A 19,238-nucleotide genomic window follows, 5' to 3' on the forward strand; every position below is an offset into this window, starting at 1 on the left:
TATTCAAGTGATTAAGTCATTATCGTGTAGTTTACCATGCTTCTTGATTTATTTGTATTCTATTATTTTACTCACTGCTTAGGTTTACTAATTCTGTTTTTGTGAAATTCCTTTTCCTTTATGAATTACTGGGTTTTACTCTTATCGAACTTTATTTTCTAGCTTTCCATGGTCTTGACTAAAAATGCCAATTCCATAATGGGTTATTTTCCTACTTTAGTCTTGCCTATTAATGTTTTAAAAGGGTTATTTTATTTATTTGAAAGGAGGTGCTATGGAGTGAATGACAGACACAGAGAGAGAAATCTTCCATCTGCTGGTCACTTCTCAGATGGCTGCAACCAGAGCCAGGAGCTTCTTCTGGGTTACCAATCTGTGCAGGAACCTAAGGGCTTGTGCCAAATCTGCTGCTTTCCCAGGCAGATTAGCACAGAACTGGATTGGAAGTGGAGCATCGAGGACTCAAACTAGTGCACATATGGGATGCTGGCATTACAGGCGGTGGCTTTACCTTGTATGCCACAATACTGGTTCCTTGCCTAGGAATTTAATGGGCATGATTGCAAGCCTCAAAGCTAAGGAATTGTGTCTGTTTTTAATTTTTTTGCCAGTTGAATCCTTTAAAGATATTTTAAACTATAGGAGTAACATGCATTTGTTATATTTTACAATTGAAAGCAAAAACTGGGATTTTCCCCTATCCCCAGTCCTTGTCTTGGTGTGAATTTTTGCTGTTGTTTGGGGGGTCTCACTAGACCCTTTGGATTTTAAGAAGAGATCAGAAAGAATGTTCTCAATGTTTTACTATACAAAATATATCAAAGATGCCTTCTCAGGTATTATAAACAATTTGCATCGAACATCTCTCTAAGTATATAAGCTCCTCTTTTGTGGCAATGCCACTGGGATATCATTTCCCAAAGAGTCACTGTTAGGAACAGGAAGTGGACTGGCTAACCAAGGAGTCCTTTAATTCTTGCTGGGCAGAAGCTTTGTGCTTTGTGCTTCCTCAGATTCATCCCATTCACATATGGGGCAAAGGAGACAGCAAGCAGAAGTTTTGCTGCTCCAAGGCAGTTAGGAAAGGCTGATTGCCTGGAGCATGGCTTTTTTGTTTAAACTTTCATTTAATGAATGTAAATTTCCAAAGTACAGCTTATGGATTACATTGGCTCCCCCCCCCACAACTTACCTCCTACCTGCAACCCTCCCCTTTCCCGCTCCCTCTCCCCTTCCATTCACTTCAAGATTCATTTTCAATTCTTTTTATATACAGAAGATCAGTTTAGCATATATTAAGTGAAGATTTCAACAGTTTGCACCCACATAGAAACACAAAGTGAAAAATACTGTTTGAGTATTGGTTATAGCATTAAATCACAATGTACAGCACATTAAGGACAGAGATCCTACATGAGGAGTAAGTGCACAGTGACTCCTGTTGTTGACATAACAAATTGACACTCTTGTTTATGGCATCAGTAATCACCCTAGGCTCTTGTCATGAGCTGCCAAGGGTATGGAAGCCTTTTGAGATCACTGACTCTGATCATATTTAGACAAGGTCATAGTCAAAATGGAAGTTTTCTTCTCCCTTCAGAGAAAGGTACATCCTTCTTTGAAGACCTGTTCTTTCCACTGGGATCTCACTCACAGAGATCCTTCATTTAGGGTTTTTTTTTTTTTTTTTTTTTTTTTTTTTTGCAAGAGTGTCTTGGCTTTCCATGCCTGAAATACTCTCATGGGCTTTTCAGCCAGATCTGAATGCCTTTAGGGCTGATTCTGAGGCCAGAGTGCTGTTTAGGACATCTGCCATTCTATGAGTCTGCTGTGTATCTCGCTTCCCATGTTGGATCGCTCTCCCCTTTATTCTGTTGGTTAGTATTAGCAGGCACTAGACTTGTTCATGTGATTCCTTTGACTCTTAGTCCTTTCATTATGATCAATTGTGAACTGAAATTTATCACTGGGACTAGTGAGATGGCATTGGTACATGCCACCTTGATGGGATTGAATTGGAATCCCCTGTTATGTTTCTAACTCTACCGTTTGGGGCAAGTCAGCTTGAGCATGTCCTGAATTGCACATCTCTTCCCTCTCTTATTCCCACTCTTATATTCATATGGAGACACAAGAGACCTTGAATAGCTAAAGCAATCTTGTACAACAAAAACAAAGCTGGAGGCATCACAATACCAGATTTCAGGACATATTACAGGGCGGTTGTAATCAAAACAGCATGGTACTAGTACAGAAACAGATGGATAGACCAATGGAACAGAATTGAAACACCAGAAATCAACCAAAACATCTACAGCCAATGTATATTTGATCAAGGATCCAAAACCATTTCCTGGAGTAAGGACAGTCTATTCAATAAATGGTGCTCATGCTTCTGCACGTGGAAATCCAATTTTCCCAGCACCATTTATTGAACAGGAAATGGTATGCCCTGTAGTATGTCCTGAAATCTGGTATTGTGATGCCTCCGGCTTTGTTTTTGTTGTACAAGATTGCTTTAGCTATTTGAGGTCTCCTGCATCTGCATATGAATTTCAGCATCACTTTTTCCAGATCTGAGAAGAATGTCTTCGGTATCTTGATCGGGATTGCATTGAATCTATAAATTGCTTTTGGGAGAATGGACATTTTGATGATATTGATTCTTCCAATCCATGAGCATGGAAGATTTTTCCATTTTTTGGTATCCTCTTCTATTTCTTTCTTTAAGGTTTTGTAGTTTTCATCGTAGAGATCTTGAACGTCCTTGGTTAAGTTTATTCCAAGGTATTTGATTGTTTTTGTAGCTATTGTGAATGGGATTGATCTTAGACGTTCTTCTTCAGCCATGGCATTGTCTGTGTATACAAAGGCTGTTGATTTTTGGGCATTGATTTTATATCTTGCTACTTTGCAAAACTCTTCTATGAGTTTCAATAGTCTCTTAGTAGAGTTCTTTGGGTCCCCTAAAGAATCATGTCATCTGCAAAGAGGGATAGTTTGAGTTCTTCCTTCCCAATTTGTATCCCTTTAATTTCTTTTTCTTGCCTAATAGCTCTGGCTAGAACCTCCAGAACTATATTGAATAGCAGTGGTGAGAGTGGGCATCCCTGTCTGGTTCCAGATCTCAGTGGAAATGCTTCCAACTTTTCCCCATTCAATAGGATGTTGGCCCTGGGTTTTTCATAAATTGCTTTGATTATATTGAGGAATGTTCCTTCTATACCCAATTTGCTTAGAGTTTTCATCATGAAAAGGTTTTGTATTTTGTCAAATGCTTTCTCTGCATCTATTGAAATAATCATATGGTTTTTGTTCTGCAGTCTGTTAATGTGGTGTATCACATTGATTGTCTTGCACACATTAAACCATCCCTGCATACCAGGGATAAATTCCATTGGTTTGGGTGGATGATCTTTCTGATGTTTTGTTGCATTCTATTGGCGAGAATTTTATTGAGGATTTTTACATCTATGTTCATCAGGGATATTGGTCTGTAATTCTCTTTCAATACTGCATCTTTTTCCGGCTTAGGAATTAAGGTGATGCTGGCTTCATAGGAGGAATTTGGGAGGACTCCCTCTTCTTCGATTGTTCTGAATAGTTTGAGAAGAATTGGAGTTAGTTCTTCTTTAAATGTCTGGTAGAATTCAGCAGTGAATTCATCTGGTCCTGGGCTTTTCTTTGTTGGGAGGGCCTTTATTACTGTTTCAATTTCTGTCTCAGTTACGGGTCTATTTAGGTTTTCTATGTCTTCCTGGTTCAATTTAGGTAGGTTACATGTGTCCAGGAATCTATCCATTTCTGATAGGTTTCCCTGTTTGCTGGCATACAAGTCCTTGTAGTAATTTCTGATGATTCTTTTTATTTCTGTGGTGTCTGTTGTTACATTTCCTTTTTCATCTCTGATTTTATTGATTTGGGTCTTTTCTCTTCTTTTTTTAGTTAGTTGGGCCAATGGGGTGTCAATTTTGTTTATTTTTTCAAAAAAACAGCTCCTCATTTGGCTTTTTTGTAATGTTGTTTTTTGGATTTAATCCTGTTTATTTCTTCTCTGATTTTAATTATTTCTCTTCTCCTACTAGATTTGGGTCTGGTTTACTGCAGATTTTCTAGATCCTTGAGATGTGCTGAAAGCTCATTTATTTGGTACCTTTCCAATTTCTTGATATAGGCACCTATTGATATAAACTTTCCTCTTAACACTGATTTTGCTGTATCCCATAAGTTTTGGTATGTTGTGCTGTTATCCTCATTTACTTCCAGAAAATTTTTGATTTCTCTTTTAATTTCTTCTATGACCCATTGTTCATTCAGGAGAATATTGTTCAATCTCCATGTGTTTGCATATTCTCTAGGGATTCCTGAGTTGCTAATTTCCAACTTCATTGCACTGTGGTCTGAGAAGCTGCATGGTATGATTCTAATTCTTTTGAATTTGCTGAGACTTGCTTTATGGCCTAGTATGTGGTCAATCCTAGAGAAGGTTCCATGCACTGCTGAGAAGAATGTGAAGTCTGTAGATGTAGGATTGAAAGTTCTAAGATTTCTGTTAGATCCATTTGGGCAATAGTGTCAATTAAATCTGCTGTTTCCTTGTTGATCTTCTGTCCGGATGATCTGTCTATTTCTGAGAGTGGAGTATTGAAGTCCCCCAGTACTATTGTATTGGAATCTAAATCTCCCTTTAAGTCCCTTAACATATCTTTTAAATAGACCAGTGCCCTGTAATTAGGTGCATATACGTTTATAATAGTTACATCTTCCTGTTGAATTGAACCCTTAGTCATTATATAGTGTCCCTCTTTGTCTCTCTTAACAGTTTTTGTATTAAAGTTTATTTTGTCTGATATTAATATGGCTACACCTGCTTTTTTTTGGTTTCTGTTGGCATGGGATATCTTTTTCCAACCTTTCACTTTCAGTCTGCACGCCTCTGTGTTAGAGAGATGTGTTTCTTGTAGGCAACAAATAGTTGGGTTGTGTTCTTTGAGCCAGTCAGCCAAACGGTGTCTTTTAACTGGAGACTTAAGTCCATTACCATTTAATGTGACTATTGATACATAGTGACTTTGCCCTGCCATTTTCCCAGAAATATTTTCTAGTATATGCTTTGAGCTTCCCATGTTCTTTTACTGGTAGGTGTTCTTCCTTTCCCTTCTTTCATATTGATGGCCGTGTTTCTGTGTTTCTGAGTGTAGCACATCTTTAAGTATCTTTTGCAGGGCCGGACGAGTGGCCACAAAGTCTTTCAATTTCTGTTTGCTATGAAAGGTCTTTATTTCACCTTCATTCACAAATGAGAGCTTGGCAGGATATAATATTCTGGGCTGGCAATTTTTCTCTCTTAGCACCTGTGCTATGTCTCGCCATTCCCTCCTAGCCTGTAGTGTTTCTGATGAGAAGTCTGCTGTGAGGCTGATTGGAGATCCTCTGAGAGTAATCTGACGTTTCTCTCTTGCACATTGTAGGATCTTTTCTTTATGTTTCACTGTGGTGAGTTTAATTACCACGTGTCGTGGTGAGGATCTCTTTTGGTCATGTTTATTGGGGGTTCTATGAGCTTCCTGTACTAGGATGTCTGTCCTTCTCCAAACTGGGAAAGTTCTCTGCTAGTATCTCACTAAAAAGGCCTTCTAATGCTTTCTCTCTCTCCATGCCTTCAGGAACTCCTAGAACTCGAATGTTGGTTTTTTAATAGTATCCTGTAGATTCCCAACAATATTTTTTAGATTTCTAAATTCCTCTTCTTTTCTTTGGTTTGACTGTATGTTTTCCTGTGCTCTATCTTCTAAGTCCGATATTCTCTCTTCTGCTTCACCCATTCTGTTTTTAACGCTTTCTAATGTATTTGTCATTTGATCTATTGAGCTCTTCATTTCATTTTGATTTCTCTTCACTATCACACTTTCCTGTTCTACTAGTTTCTGAGTTTCTACTGATTCAATTTCAATACTGGTTATGGATCTGCCTAGTTTTTTTTTTTTTTGTTTTCATGGCTCAATTTAGGTAGTTTTTATATCTATAGGAATCTATCCTTTTCTTGTAGGTTTCCTGGTCTGTTGGCATAGAGCTCTTTGTAGTAATTTCTGATCATTTTTCTTACTTCTGTGGTGCCTGTTGTTACATTTCCTTTTTTGTCTTTAACTTTATTAATTTGATTCTTCTCCTTCCTTTTTTGAGTTAGTTGGGCCCATGGCTTGTCTATTTTGCTCATTTTTTCAAAGAATGATCTTTTCATTTTGCTGATCTTTTGTATTGTTTATTTGATTTCAATTTTGTTATTTCTTCTCCAATTTTAATCATTTTTTCCCCTACTAGTTTTGGGTTTGTTTTGCTGTTATTTTTCTGGGTCCTTGAGATGCGTTGATAGCTCATTTTATTTTGTACCTTTCTAAATTTTTGATGTAGGCACCAATGGCTATAAACTTTCCTCTTAACCCTGCTTTTCCTATATCCCATAGGTTTTGATATGTTGTGTTATCCTCATTTGTTTCCAGAAAATTTTTACTTCCCTTTTGAGTGTTTCACTGTTCACTGAGGAGCATGTTGTTCAATCTTCATGTGTTTGTATATGTTCTTGAGTTTGCCAAGTTGTTGATTTCCAACTTCATTTGATTGTGGTCAGAGAAGACACATGGTATGATTTTGATTTTTTTTAATTTGTTGAGACTTTCTTTATGGCTTAGCATGTGGCCAATTCCGGAGAAAGTTCCATGTACTGGTGAAAAGAATGTGTATTCTGTGGCTTTAGAGTGGAGTGTTCTATAGATACCTATTAAATCCATTTGTTCTAGAGTGTTAATTAACTCTGCTGTTTCCTTGCTGGTTTTCTTTCTGGTGGATCTCTCCATTGCTAAAAGTGGGTATTGAAGTCCCCCCCCCATTACTATTGTATTGGAGACTCTGTCTCCCTTTAGATCCATTAACATTTCTTTAGGTAGCTGGTACCCTGTAATTAGGTGCATATACAAGTAGTCACTTTTTCCTGTTGAATTGATCCTTTGATCATTATGTAGTATCCTCCTTTGTCTTTTTAACTGTTTTTATGTTAAAGTTTATTTTGTCTAATATTAGGATGGCCACACCATCCTAATACAGAAGTTTTCTGTTCTTATTTCACTAAAAAGGCTTTCTAATCTGTTTTCTTTTTCCATGCCATCAGGAATTCATACGTCCTGTATGATGGATCATTTGATGGTATCCTGGAGCTCTTCAACAGTAGTTTTTAGTTTTCTGATTTCTTCTTCTTGCTTTTGGTCTGACTATAAAATTTTCAGGGATTTGTCTTCTAGCTTAGATATTCTTTCTTCTGCCTCACCTACTCTGTTGTTAAGGCTTTTCACTAAAATTTTTATGTGAGCTATTGAATTCTTCATTTCTTGTATTTCATTTTGATTTCTCTTTAAAACCTCAATTTCATATGAAAAATTTTCATTCATATATATTTTTCTTTAGTTCATGAATTTGCTTCTGATTGCTTCTATGTAATCCAATGATTAATTTTTTGAATTCTGTTTCTGGCATTTCCTTAATCTCTTCATCATCATTTTCTAATATTGACATATTGTGATGTTCCTTTGGGGGTCTCATAGTGTCATCCTTATTTTTGATTTTTGCCTCTGTTCAAGGTATTTGTAGACTTCTTTTCTCTCTGGTTATATCTGTGGTTTGTAGGCATGCCAGATACTCAATTGCTTCAGCCCCACTTGCCACTCAATTGTACTGGCTTGTAAAAGGCTCCCTTATGCAGCTTTCCCCCTCTGCTCTCATTACCAGATAACCAGTTGTGTGCAACTGACAATAAAGCTTGTGCATCTACTCCCTGCCTGCGTCCAACACTGGTGTAGGCTCTCCCCCTGCTGGCCACAGGTCGCCACTGTAGCAGTGATGACAGAGGGAATAGAGATGCATGCCTCCCCTCCCCCCTTTTTTTCCTACCCATGTGAGATCTGCATGGAATTCGAGTAGAAGTTCATTAAGCTTTCCCTCCCAATGTTCTACCACTCTGAGGTCCCTAACGAGACTTCTCTGAGTTCCTGGGGGCTAGTGATGTGTGTAACATATTCCTGGTGAACTACAACTGAGAGATGAACTTGGTCTTTAGTCTTTGTCTCCTGCAGCATCTGGGCTGAGGTACATCTTGTGATTCAAGAGCCAAGGGAGCACATCAAAGAAAGCCTGTTTTGGGACAAGAATTAGACCAAGAAATAACAGGTAACATTATATCAAATGTCACTGAAAGAGGGTGAGAATAATATAACCTGAGTCAGAAACTTAAAGAGACTCTGACTTATGTTTGATCTACCATCCAACTCCTCAAGGGGCAACCTGAGCTGAGCAGTAAGGATTGGGAGAGGAACTTACTCCACAGTGACTTGTGTACTTGGCCAGGGAGCTTCCTTGATAGACCCAGATTAGGTTTATAGGGAGTGGATGCACCACTTCCTGCAGAATAAGAATATGACCATGAGGCTCTGGTCTGATGGAAGTAGTAGGACCTGAACACACTTCAGCAAGTTGGAGAAGAAGCTCTGCCTGCAGGACCAATCCAAGGTAATGAATTTGTTTGTGGGTGCAATAGGAAGAGACAGAGTGGAGTTCATAATATCCTAGAGATACTGGAGGAAATGATTTATTGTTCTGGGACAAGCTGATGAGCTGGCTAAGAGAAAAACCTTAGAAAAAAAACAATGAGAGAGTACAATTTGCCTCTGTAGACACTGACCATTTAGCCCACTTTCTACAGTCATCCTTTACAGATGATCCTCTTTTTGACTTGGGCCAGCAATGACTTCTGTAAGGGTGATAATGCATCAGCATAGCAGTGATACACCAGAAATGAAAGTGTGTTTATTCAAGAAAAGGTCACAAATAATGACTGAGTTTCTATTTCTCAAATTTTAGTTTCTGATCCAACCGAAGAAGTGTCTATTCTAAACTGTTACTGCTATAATGGTGTGCATAAAACATTTATTAATTTATTTGAAAGTCAGAGTTACAAAACAAGAGGGAGAGACAGAGAGATTTTTTCAACTGCTGGCTCATTCCCCAGATGAATTCAACAGGCAAGGCCGGATGAGGCAAAAGCCAGAAGCCAGGAGCTTCATCCAGGCCTTTCAAATGAGTTACAGGCATCCACATACTTGGGTCATCCTTTCCTGCTTTCCTGGGCCATTAAAAATGTGTTGGATTAAAAGTAAAGTAGCCAGTATATGAAACAATGTTCATATGGATGCAAACATCACAGGTGGCAGTCTGGACCTGCTATACCAAAAGAGTATCCACAGCATTAAGTGAATATAGCACTGTAATCCATAGATGCTAATAGATTTCACAGGTAGCATTACACCCTCTGAACATCCAACAGGATGCAGGTGAAAACAGACAGGAGACCTCATGTATAGAAATCTGTGTAAGTACATATACATGCTACAACCTGGATAACCTTGAAAATGTTACACAAAGTGAAAGAAGCCAGGTGCAAAGTGCCAAATGTATTATTCTATGCACCAGAAATATTCCAAATGGGATCTCCAGAGAGAACGTGGGGGAGTGGATGCCAGGAATTGTAAGATAGAAATGGAGAGTTTATCAAAATATTCTAGAATTGGGGATAATTGGAAATTCTTTGCTATATAGCAAATGTATGCCTAACAGTGGTAGATTTTATGGTAGCTGAATTTTACTTCAATAGTAATAGCAATAATGTGTCTTTTCATGTCATCATGCCTCAGTTTCTTATTTGTATAATAGCTACATATTTCTAATGATTAGAAAGGAAGAGGGGGAACCAGTGAGAGGGAGATTTCCCATCCCCTGTGTTACTATACTAATGCCTGCAACAGCTTGGCCTGGGCCAGCCTTACGAATGAAGAACAGACTTTAATTCAGGACCCCCACATTGGTAGCAGTATTTTCCAATCTTCCTCCCAGGAATCGGAAAAAGGAAGCTGAACTGTGATGTTTGCCCTGCCAGTGACATAGAGTATGTCTTTACAAGCAGTATCTTAATCCTAGTGCCAATTATCACCCTCACTCTGCTCTTGTTCCCTGCATCTTTATCCAATAGTGCATCTCCAATTAATAGAGTGGCCAGAATGTGGTGCTGACAATCCATTGTGACAAACCTCAGATGAAAATTTTGAATTTGTGAATGGCTTTTAGCAGAAATGAGGTAGAGGTAAGTGATGTACCTATGTGGAAAGACTTCTGTCAACTTAATTGGAAATGTTTAAAGGGATTTGTGGATAGAGGGATCTGTACCTGAGATCTGGCTCCAGTTCTCACATCAGGGGGACCTAGGCAATACTCACTCCACCTTGTTTTGTACATCAGCAGCAAGTGGAAATGCAGTGCTTTCCTCACAAGTTGAATGCATTTGAAATAATAATCATCCCACCACGTGTGAATTCAGTGACATCAGAGGGTTCCAACCTGATAACTCCATTGCTCTAATAAGTATGAGGAAGTATTACTTGTATACTTATTTAGTCTCTATAGAAATCAGAACAAATCTCAGTTCAGGGAAGAAAGCCTAAGCCACTGATTCCATCTTTCTAAGAGTAAAACATTCTCTATATGCATATATTGTGGGTCTAAAAGCCAAAAGTCTTCAGAGGAAATGCTAAGTATTAAAGAGTGGATTCCAGGAAAGCCATTCAAATGAAGACTCAAGTCTTGTACTTCTCTTGATATCCTAAAGGACCTGAGTATGTCTATGTCACCGGAATAGTTTCATGTCATATGGAAGAATGCTGCAGACGCCTGTGCACTTTGCTCCTGATGATCCAGGAGTGCAGTCCTCTGTACAGGCAAATGATGCTGCAATGAATACTTCTCTGGTTCACTGATCACTCTGCATGAACCAGTGAAACACAAACATTTAAACCTGGCTAAAAAGGTACTGCCTGTCCCTCTCCTGTAGGTGTGTTTGCTTACACTGCTATCTCAAGGATTGTAGTGAGAATGAAATGCCATCATGTGTAGAGTACTTAGCTAGAGGCCTGGCATATGCTACTCAAGTAGTTGTTACTGTTATAATGATCTTTTACTAGCACTGCCCAAGCTCTTCCCTGTGTGAGATTGAGATATGTGACTTTGTGCTCCCCATGATTGTCATTTTGACAAGGAAGGTCTTGATATATATTACTTTCTGCCACTGAATGTCAAGTCCACTGACATAAGAAAATAAATTTTAAAAGAAACCTTTCATTCATTTCACAAAATGATACCATTATACAGTGTCTTTGGGAGACAGTGTGGGGTGGGTAGAGAGGCTTTAGAAGGTATTCGATCCATTCCACTTCTTCCTCTACTTGAAGAGGAATATTCAGCATCCCAATGTCAGTCCCCTTGCCACCCCAAGTTAGATAAGTCCAGCAGCTGAACTGAAGAAACCTGGACTCCAGGAGAGTCCCCTAAGTCTGAAGTTCATGAAAGCTGGTTGGGAATGGAAGCCAAGAAAGTGAGAAGGTGAGTGTTCCCACCACAGTATCAGCTTGTACTGCACATGCACACAGTGGATCACCAGGCACCGCAAAAGCATGCTCAGTGTTAACAGTGATTTTTAGTGGAATTCAGCCATCATTCAATAGGGTTCAACCATATAAGAAAAAAAATCTATCAGTTAACATTGCATAAGAACTACCACTGGGCCCTGTTCAACTCTATATGTGTTGGAACCAAAGGAACACATCTGAAAAGTAGCATCAGCTTCATATCTATTCTAGACATAGATGGTGACTATGTGTATGCAGGAGAATATAGATAAACTATTGGAGTGCCTTGGTATCTTTAAAATGATCTCTTTTGGAGGGAGGTGCCTTTCTCTGAAGGGAGGAGAGAACCTCCACTTTGACTATGACCTTGTCTAAACAAGATAAGAGTCGGAGAACTCAAGGTGCTTCCATAGCCTTGGAAACTCATGACTGGTGCATAGGGAGATTACTGATGCCATAGACAGGAGTGTCAATTGGTAAAGTCAACAACAGGAGTCACTGTGCACTTACTCCTCATGTAGGATCTCTGTCCTTAATGTGCTGTACACTGAGGCTTAATGCTATAACGAGTACTCAAACAGTATATTTCACTTTGTGTTTCTATGGGGGTGCAAACGATTGAAATCTTTACTTAATGTACACTAAACTGATCTTCTGTTAAAAAAAAAAAAAAAGAAACTATCAATTCCCAACTTGACTCTCACTGGGATTAAACATGACAATAGGTCTGATCTGATTTCATCATCATTTAAAAAAAATCATCTATTATTTTTCACTTTATGTTTCTGTGTGGGAACAAACTGTTGAAATCCTTACTTAAGGTATACTAAGCTGATCTTCTGTATACTAAGATAATCGAAAATGAATCTTGATGTGAATGGAAGGGGAGAGGGAGTGGGAAAGGGGAGGGTGGTGGGTGGGAGGGACGGTATGGGGGGGAAAGCCATTGTAACCCATGAGACATACTTTGGAAATTTATATTCATTAAATAAAAGATAAAAAAAAATAAAATGATCTCTTTTGGGTTTAGAACAAAACATGCAAGTAACAAGTAGGAAATACTGTGTTTAGTGACACCAAAAACAAAACAATGCCCCTAAAGTCTGAGGAAGGACTTAGGATGTAGGGAAGTCTAACTGATTTTAGTAGTGTGAAATGGCAACATGCTGCCTGTGTGAGGGAAAAGAAGCCATTACAACACTGAGTACAGCCAAAAATATTTTGAGACAGGACGGGACACAAATTATTATTTTTTCATTCTGTACATGCTTTACTCTGCTTTCTGACCCCACACTATTTAATGGCTATAGAAAGGCTTGCAGAAACCCAGAGAAGAGCATCTTAGTAGTTTATCATGTGACATGTCTCCCTGGAGTAAAAGCCTGGAGACCCATTTTAACAGAAAGGCAGGGTGAGTGACTTCCTGAGAGCACTTTGAGAAAATAACACTTGTTTGGGAATGAATTCTTCCTTAGTGTTTTCCACCACAGGGAGGGAGGGAGAGTGGGAAATGTGCTTAGATTTTCCTAGTGGAAAATGCAGGTGTTTAAAATCAGCACTGGGCGCGCTGCTCCTGAGAATGAGGAATGAGTTGGTGGTGCCTTTAAGAAGGGACCAGGTATCCTTGGTGACAGGAAGTCAACAACTCCTAACATTCCAGTACCGGCCATCTTCTCATTCTGCTATTGCTACTTCCAACAGTTACTTGGCAAGCTGGCAAGCAGGGAGTTCGTTCTCTCACTTGTGATAGTGACTGAGTAATAAGAAGTCACTTAAAAGCTGAGTGTTGATCATTTAATAGTGACAGGATTTTGATTGAAGACTTTGAAGTTCTGTGGGGTGTTTCCCAATAGTAAGTTCAGAAATATGGCTGTTGTCATCCCCAGTCCTCATTAGAGCTATTGAATGTCATTTGTTGTAACTCATTCTGTTCTTGGGTATCTTCCACCTAGTCTCTGGAGCCCTCTGGTCTTCCAAAACCATCAGAATGGCAGTACCACTGAGCCCTTCATCCGATCCAGCCAATAAAAATAATATGATTGCGTGTAACCAGGCATTGCATTGCCGACTAGCAGAGAACCAGCAGGAAATACAAGATCTGAAAGAGATAGTTCGTCATTTCAGCTTCATCCTCCACCAAGAGGAAAACAGTGAGTTCCATAGGTCCTCTCACTAAAGTGGTAAATGATAATTTTGTCCCTCTGAGAAAATAAAGGCTTTCTAGGTTTGGTTCTTCTCTTTATCCTAAGAAAATCCATTGTTACAGTATTCTGAGAACCGTATAAGCTATTTACATGTCAATTTGGAATAACCAAACAACTTTTTTGTGTTTCATTTAAGTGTAGGGTGAGATGTCAGTTAATTAGCACCCTCTGTATCCTGTACCAGCTGGTGTGGGTTTCATGTGTGTGACTAATGAACTTCCACTCAATTCAAGCTTCTTTTTTGAGTTCCAGTTGGCAAATCCTTGTGCTGGTCACACAGAGAAATGTGAAGAGTCCACAAGATCTCTGTTATAGGTGCTAATGGAGTCTGTGCTGACATTGTGGTACTTGTAAATGACATTGTCTAGACCAAGGACTGCCCTGGTCAGGGGGAAACCCACTCATGGAACAAAAGCTCTTCTTGAAGAGGAAGAAGGCTCCTGAGTCTCTGTGGTAGCACAGAGCAGAATGTAGAGCAGGGAATCTGAGACCCTCCCTGGGCTTTTCTCCAACTTGCCAATCTCTGCATGCCTTAGACCCCTCCTCGGTTCCCACAAGTGCTGTCATAATTCCTACCTCTGTAAATTGTTGCCATGAAATATGGGATATATTTTTTGTACAATATGTAAGGCAATTCCTGGCCTGGAGTAGATTTATTCATTCCTTTTCATTTTTTTTTCTAATTTAACAGGAGCTGTATTAGTAGGTGTATATATTTCTTTCAGGGCCTTTGGATGTTTAGCACTCTGTTTTTACACAATTCTACTTAGCTGTGATTTTGTCTTTGGAAACTTCCCAAACATGAAAGTTGAACTTCTCAGCATAGAAGAACCACTATCCCCAGTGCTAGTATACTTTACCAACCATACTGGAGGTCACTGCTTCATGCTACAAGTTAGTGTTTGACTTAAAAACCTGTAAGGTGTGGTAACTACACTGCACATGATTCAGTCACAGCTTAGTGGAAGGGAATTCTGATTCTGTCAAATACCAGTTGAACTGCCTTGTCAGGTCACCATTCACCTTGGAACACTGTTCACTCTAAATGGGGGATTATCAGATATCCTGTTGTTGGGAGGTGAAGAGACAAAGATGAAGAAATGCTTACCTGGAGTGTGGTACTAGAGTGGCTCCTCCCTAGAGACAGTGGCCTCGGCAGTGTGTTCAGCTGTCCACTGAGGCACGTGTGTCTGTTTCAGATTATAGTGAGGGCCAAGAGGTGATTCAATCCAGGCTAAGGGCGAAGCCAGCACTTGGAACTCCACAGCTTGAGAAGCTGGCACCTGCAGAGTTCAAGTAAGTGGGGCTTCGGGCATTACAAGCAGGAGGAAGATATATGTGGTATCAGTGAAGTGGGCCAGCTCAGCTGGTGAGACAGACTTGCATCGGAAGAAGGGCAGGAATTTACATGTTGGGGACTTATCTCATAAATATTTATAAAACATATGCACAACAATGAAAATACTGCATGATGGGCTGTGGTGCTTATCAAAGCCTCCTTTTCTCTTTCAAAAAACAAGGAATTTCTTGAGTTCAAATTCTCATAACTAACCAAACAGAGGATAGTGAGCAACGCATGGCGTGGTATGCACATGATGTATTGTCATCACCGTGTCATTCTCTCTAGATCACCATCACCTCCTGATTGGGGATATTGACTAAGATTGACCCTGCCAGACTTTCATTTCTTTCTGAAGAACACCAGTAACAAGGGACATGCATCTGAGTGCACCTTGGTGTTGTCACTGCACATTGGGCTATGTGTTTTACTTGGAAATGCCTGTGGTTAAAGTGAGCAGCTAAAGGAGCTTCTGTATGTGGGGGATGAAGGAAGAGTCCTGGCAATGTGGACTGAACACAGGGTCACCCTCTAACACAGAGGAAGCTCTCGTTTTGTCTTCTTCACCACAAGCATTTACCCAAACCTGTCAGTGCTGCTGTTTGCAGGGCTCTGTGAGAGAATTCTCCATGAAATCTGTTGAAATACAGAGATGGTATCATGCACATATTTCTATCCTTACATTTTCTCTCCTGTCCTACCTTAGGAAATGCCATGTAAATAAGGCACACACCCGCAAGTGGCACCGGCTACGTAAGAAGTCAAGAAAACAGACACAGATTTGTCATCTCAGCCTACATCCCAGAGCCCTCCTCACCCAGCATGACCCTGACAGCCACTACACACGGGGCTTGCTGGAGCCACTGGTTGTTCACGTCAGGCTGGTAAAGCATCTTGTCTACAAATGTAGCCTGGGTAAGGGAGCCTCAGGCTCTGATTTCAGAAAGTCTCAAATTTACAGGAGACTCCACTTCCCTGCAGGAGACATTTTCCTGCTACCTTGTTTTCATTGAAATATCTGTGGCCATGACATGATCAGGAATTCTGGATGAGAACTAGAGTGAGAAATGCACAGGCTTGAAGTTCCTAGCATTTCAGAAGTCTCCATTTTCCCCAGTGCAGGTGGCCTTTGATCAAGATGCAGTATCCATCCAGTTTGAAAGGACAGGAAGGAGGCTGGGACAGGTGGTGGCTTGTAAGAGGGAGATTGAGCCCTGTGCTGAGAGTGAAAGGGCCCATCTGTGTCCTCAGCACTGTTTTCACTGACTGTAGAAAGATCATTGATTTATCTTTTCTGTATTTCTGTTTCCTCTTCTACGGAGTGGGCCCATTAAACATTTGCCTGGCAGTTGCGGCATTGCCATTAGGAACAATTACACATGTATTTTAAATAGGACACAGCCTTTGCCATGTGGCATCGTTAAATATACTTGAGGAAGTAGAATCTGTCTCTTGATGATCTATGCTTGCACACTGCCAGAGGCATCTTGTCTACATCTCTGTTGCAGACAAAACCCACATTTCTCCAAACATAGCCCATCCTCTGTATCTTTTAAGTTCTCTTCTTCCAGCTCATTATCCATCTAAACCTAGGACATAAAATTGAAGCCACTCCATACTTCCAAGATTTCCAGAGGCAACAATGACCACTGTAGCTCGTAGTGGTCATGAATGACAACTGTTTCTGTGAAGCATAGAAGACTAATCTTGAGAAGAAATTGAATACATCTCATCCTCAGTCTCACCCCAGTGCATAGATTCCTCTAAATCATCTACATTCTGGCATTCTAACAGGAGAAAAGTGAATAACTTTTAATTCTTTTAGGATGCAGATAGGGTAGTTTCCCAGAATTAGTGGGGAAAAGATGAGGTTCATTGTTTTCAAGACAAAGAGGTTTGGATATTGATTTTCATGCCAAGAAGGTTTTGCTCAAAGGGTTAGCACAGGAAATATTTCTCTCACAGTATGCCATTGTCAAATAGAGTTTATGGGTATTACTGTGTCATTGTCAGGAACTGGATTGCACATGTACCAGGACCTCCCTAATTTGACCATCCCTGTTGGAATTTATTTGCAGCAAAAGAAATGATGCAAATGAAGGGTGGTTGCTGGGACTTAATCTGCCCCAGGTAAGACTAAGGAATCATGGATATTTCATTGATATTGACATCTGGGGACTCACATTTTAGGGAGAAACTGAATATGCTGAATGGAAGGATTTCACACACCCTAGGCGATCACACTTTCTCTATGAAGAGTATTATTGTAATCATTTTGGTACCCATAGAGATTGCCATTTCTTCCTCAAACACCCATGTGGTCTCCATTAGCTTGCTTCAGATCAACTGGACTTTACAGGGTCTTATGCAGTTATTACTTCTGTTGTGCATAGATTAAAAGACAGGGTTCCTTATCTTCTTTTTTTTTCTTCTCATCTCTGTGTTTATGGAGATGGCTGATAGAAAGAAGTACAGGGGAAAATACCATACCAAAATGTTGAGAAAGCCATCAGGGTGGCCACAGAACTAGAAGCCCACTGTGCTGTAGCAGGTACATTACCACACCTGAGATTAGTAATATTCAACTGATTTTGTCGAATGTGACAAACACTATTTGTTCTGCTTGTATCTGGGTGTCATGAGGATTCCATTACTGAGATCACAGCTCTTTGTTCTTCAGCCGGAATCCTGGCCATCTTCCAACACCATCTCTCCATCCTTTTTCTGGTGCCTCCACCTGTAGCTCATGCTGTGCCTCCACGTCCTGCAGTTCCTCACTTTGCTCAGCAAGGGGAGGATCCTGCTCAGACAACTGTTAGCTGAAAGGCCCATTTTCATTGGTGGCAGAATCAACCTGCCTGTGATGCAGGCCTGATAGGGCCCTCTAGTACCTTAACTACCATGATAACTTCTCCACCCTTCCTAATCCAGCAGGATCAGTGGGTGCTTTCCACCTCAAGTAGAGCCTGAGTTGGTACCAGGGCTGGTCATGGGTGAATATTGTTGGTGCATCGTCATGAAAGCCACGCTGGTTATGCAGCAGCATTATCCTGGTGGTGGCTGGATGATAGTGCTGGAAGAGTACTCATGGTGCACAAGGTTTGGAGGTGAGTACACCAACTGGGGGGGTGCTTCCAGTGCCACTTAGGGTAAGGAGTAAACCCCAGCATACTTGCCCTGCTCTCACAAAGACCCTGGCGTGGTTGGGCAATGGATGGGCTGCTCTAGTTGGACTAGAAAGGAAAGCCTAAGAACCCCCAGAGGGAGCTTGAAGCAAAGATGTCATGTGGGTCTACACCTGTGTGTTCACCCAGTAGCTCTGCTTCCCCAAAGGGTGGTTTTCCTTAGCACACTGCTGTGCTGCAGCTCCTTTAGCAGGGGTGACAACATGGCAGCAGTCTGTGGATCCCAGCGTGGTGTGCACCAGCCCTGTGCACATGGCATGGTGTGTTCCAAGCCTACACTTGTACTAGTGGATCCTAAGTGGTCAGTGACAGTCTTCCTTGTGAGATCCTTGTCCCAGTCACATGCTATGACACACTGCCTGTAGGGGCCACTATCATCAAAGCTACCCTCTCCACTTGTGATCTCATGAAAGACCCAAAACCTCTAAACTGAGACAGCATGTCACTCTCCCACATTGAATTGATGTCACTCTTTCCTTATCTAGAGCCCTTGGCCATACCACTGATTGCCATGTGGAGGGAACCAGTCCGATCATTGTGACTCTCACAGGTCCCTAACATTTGGGGTGTGTTCATGACCCTAAAAACCCCCATGGGGGCCAGCGCCATGGCTCACTAGGCTAATCCTCCACCTTGTGGCACCGGCACATTGGGTTCTAGTTCCGGTCAGGGCGCTGGATTCTGTCCCGGTTGCCCCTCTTCCAGGCCAGCTCTCTGCTGTGGCCCAGGAGTGCAGTGGAGGATGGCCTGAGTACTTGGGCCCTGCACCCCATGGGAGACCAGGAGAAGTACCTGGCTCCTGCCATCGGATCAGCATGGTGTGCCGGCCTCAGCGCACCAGCCGCGGCGGCCATTGGAAGGTGAACCAACGGCAAAGGAAGACCTTTCTCTCTGTCTCTCTCTCTCTCACTGTCCACTCTGCCTGTCCAAAAAAAAAAAAAAAAACCCTATGGGAATAGGTTCCAGGGCTTTCCCCATCCAACCTATGGCACACTACAACATGAGAACC

At 40.9% G+C, this 19,238-nt stretch overlaps 1 protein-coding gene across 8 annotated transcripts in view; it reads left to right on the forward strand.

The window, feature by feature from the left end:
* The window catches only part of LOC103345442 (uncharacterized), a 39,698-nt gene that overhangs the window by 15,268 nt on the left and 5,192 nt on the right, over window positions 1-19,238 (forward strand). Inside the window, exons 1-8 of one of the 8 annotated variants that reach the window (XR_011384687.1) lie at window positions 1,680-8,556; window positions 10,073-10,183; window positions 10,706-10,903; window positions 13,454-13,651; window positions 14,905-15,001; window positions 15,751-15,959; window positions 17,123-17,174; window positions 17,976-18,151. Coding sequence is in view for 1 of the 8 variants with exons in the window: in XM_070064758.1 (XP_069920859.1) it covers window positions 13,489-13,651; window positions 14,905-15,001; window positions 15,751-15,959; window positions 17,123-17,174; window positions 17,976-18,151 (697 nt within the window). In the remaining 7 variants the exon portion in view is untranslated. The other 7 variants (XR_011384688.1, XR_011384685.1, XR_011384690.1 and 4 more) reach the window with 7 other exon arrangements.

Source organism: Oryctolagus cuniculus, chromosome 19 (assembly GCF_964237555.1).
Source record: "Oryctolagus cuniculus chromosome 19, mOryCun1.1, whole genome shotgun sequence".
In the NCBI taxonomy this organism is placed as follows: domain Eukaryota; kingdom Metazoa; phylum Chordata; class Mammalia; order Lagomorpha; family Leporidae; genus Oryctolagus; species Oryctolagus cuniculus.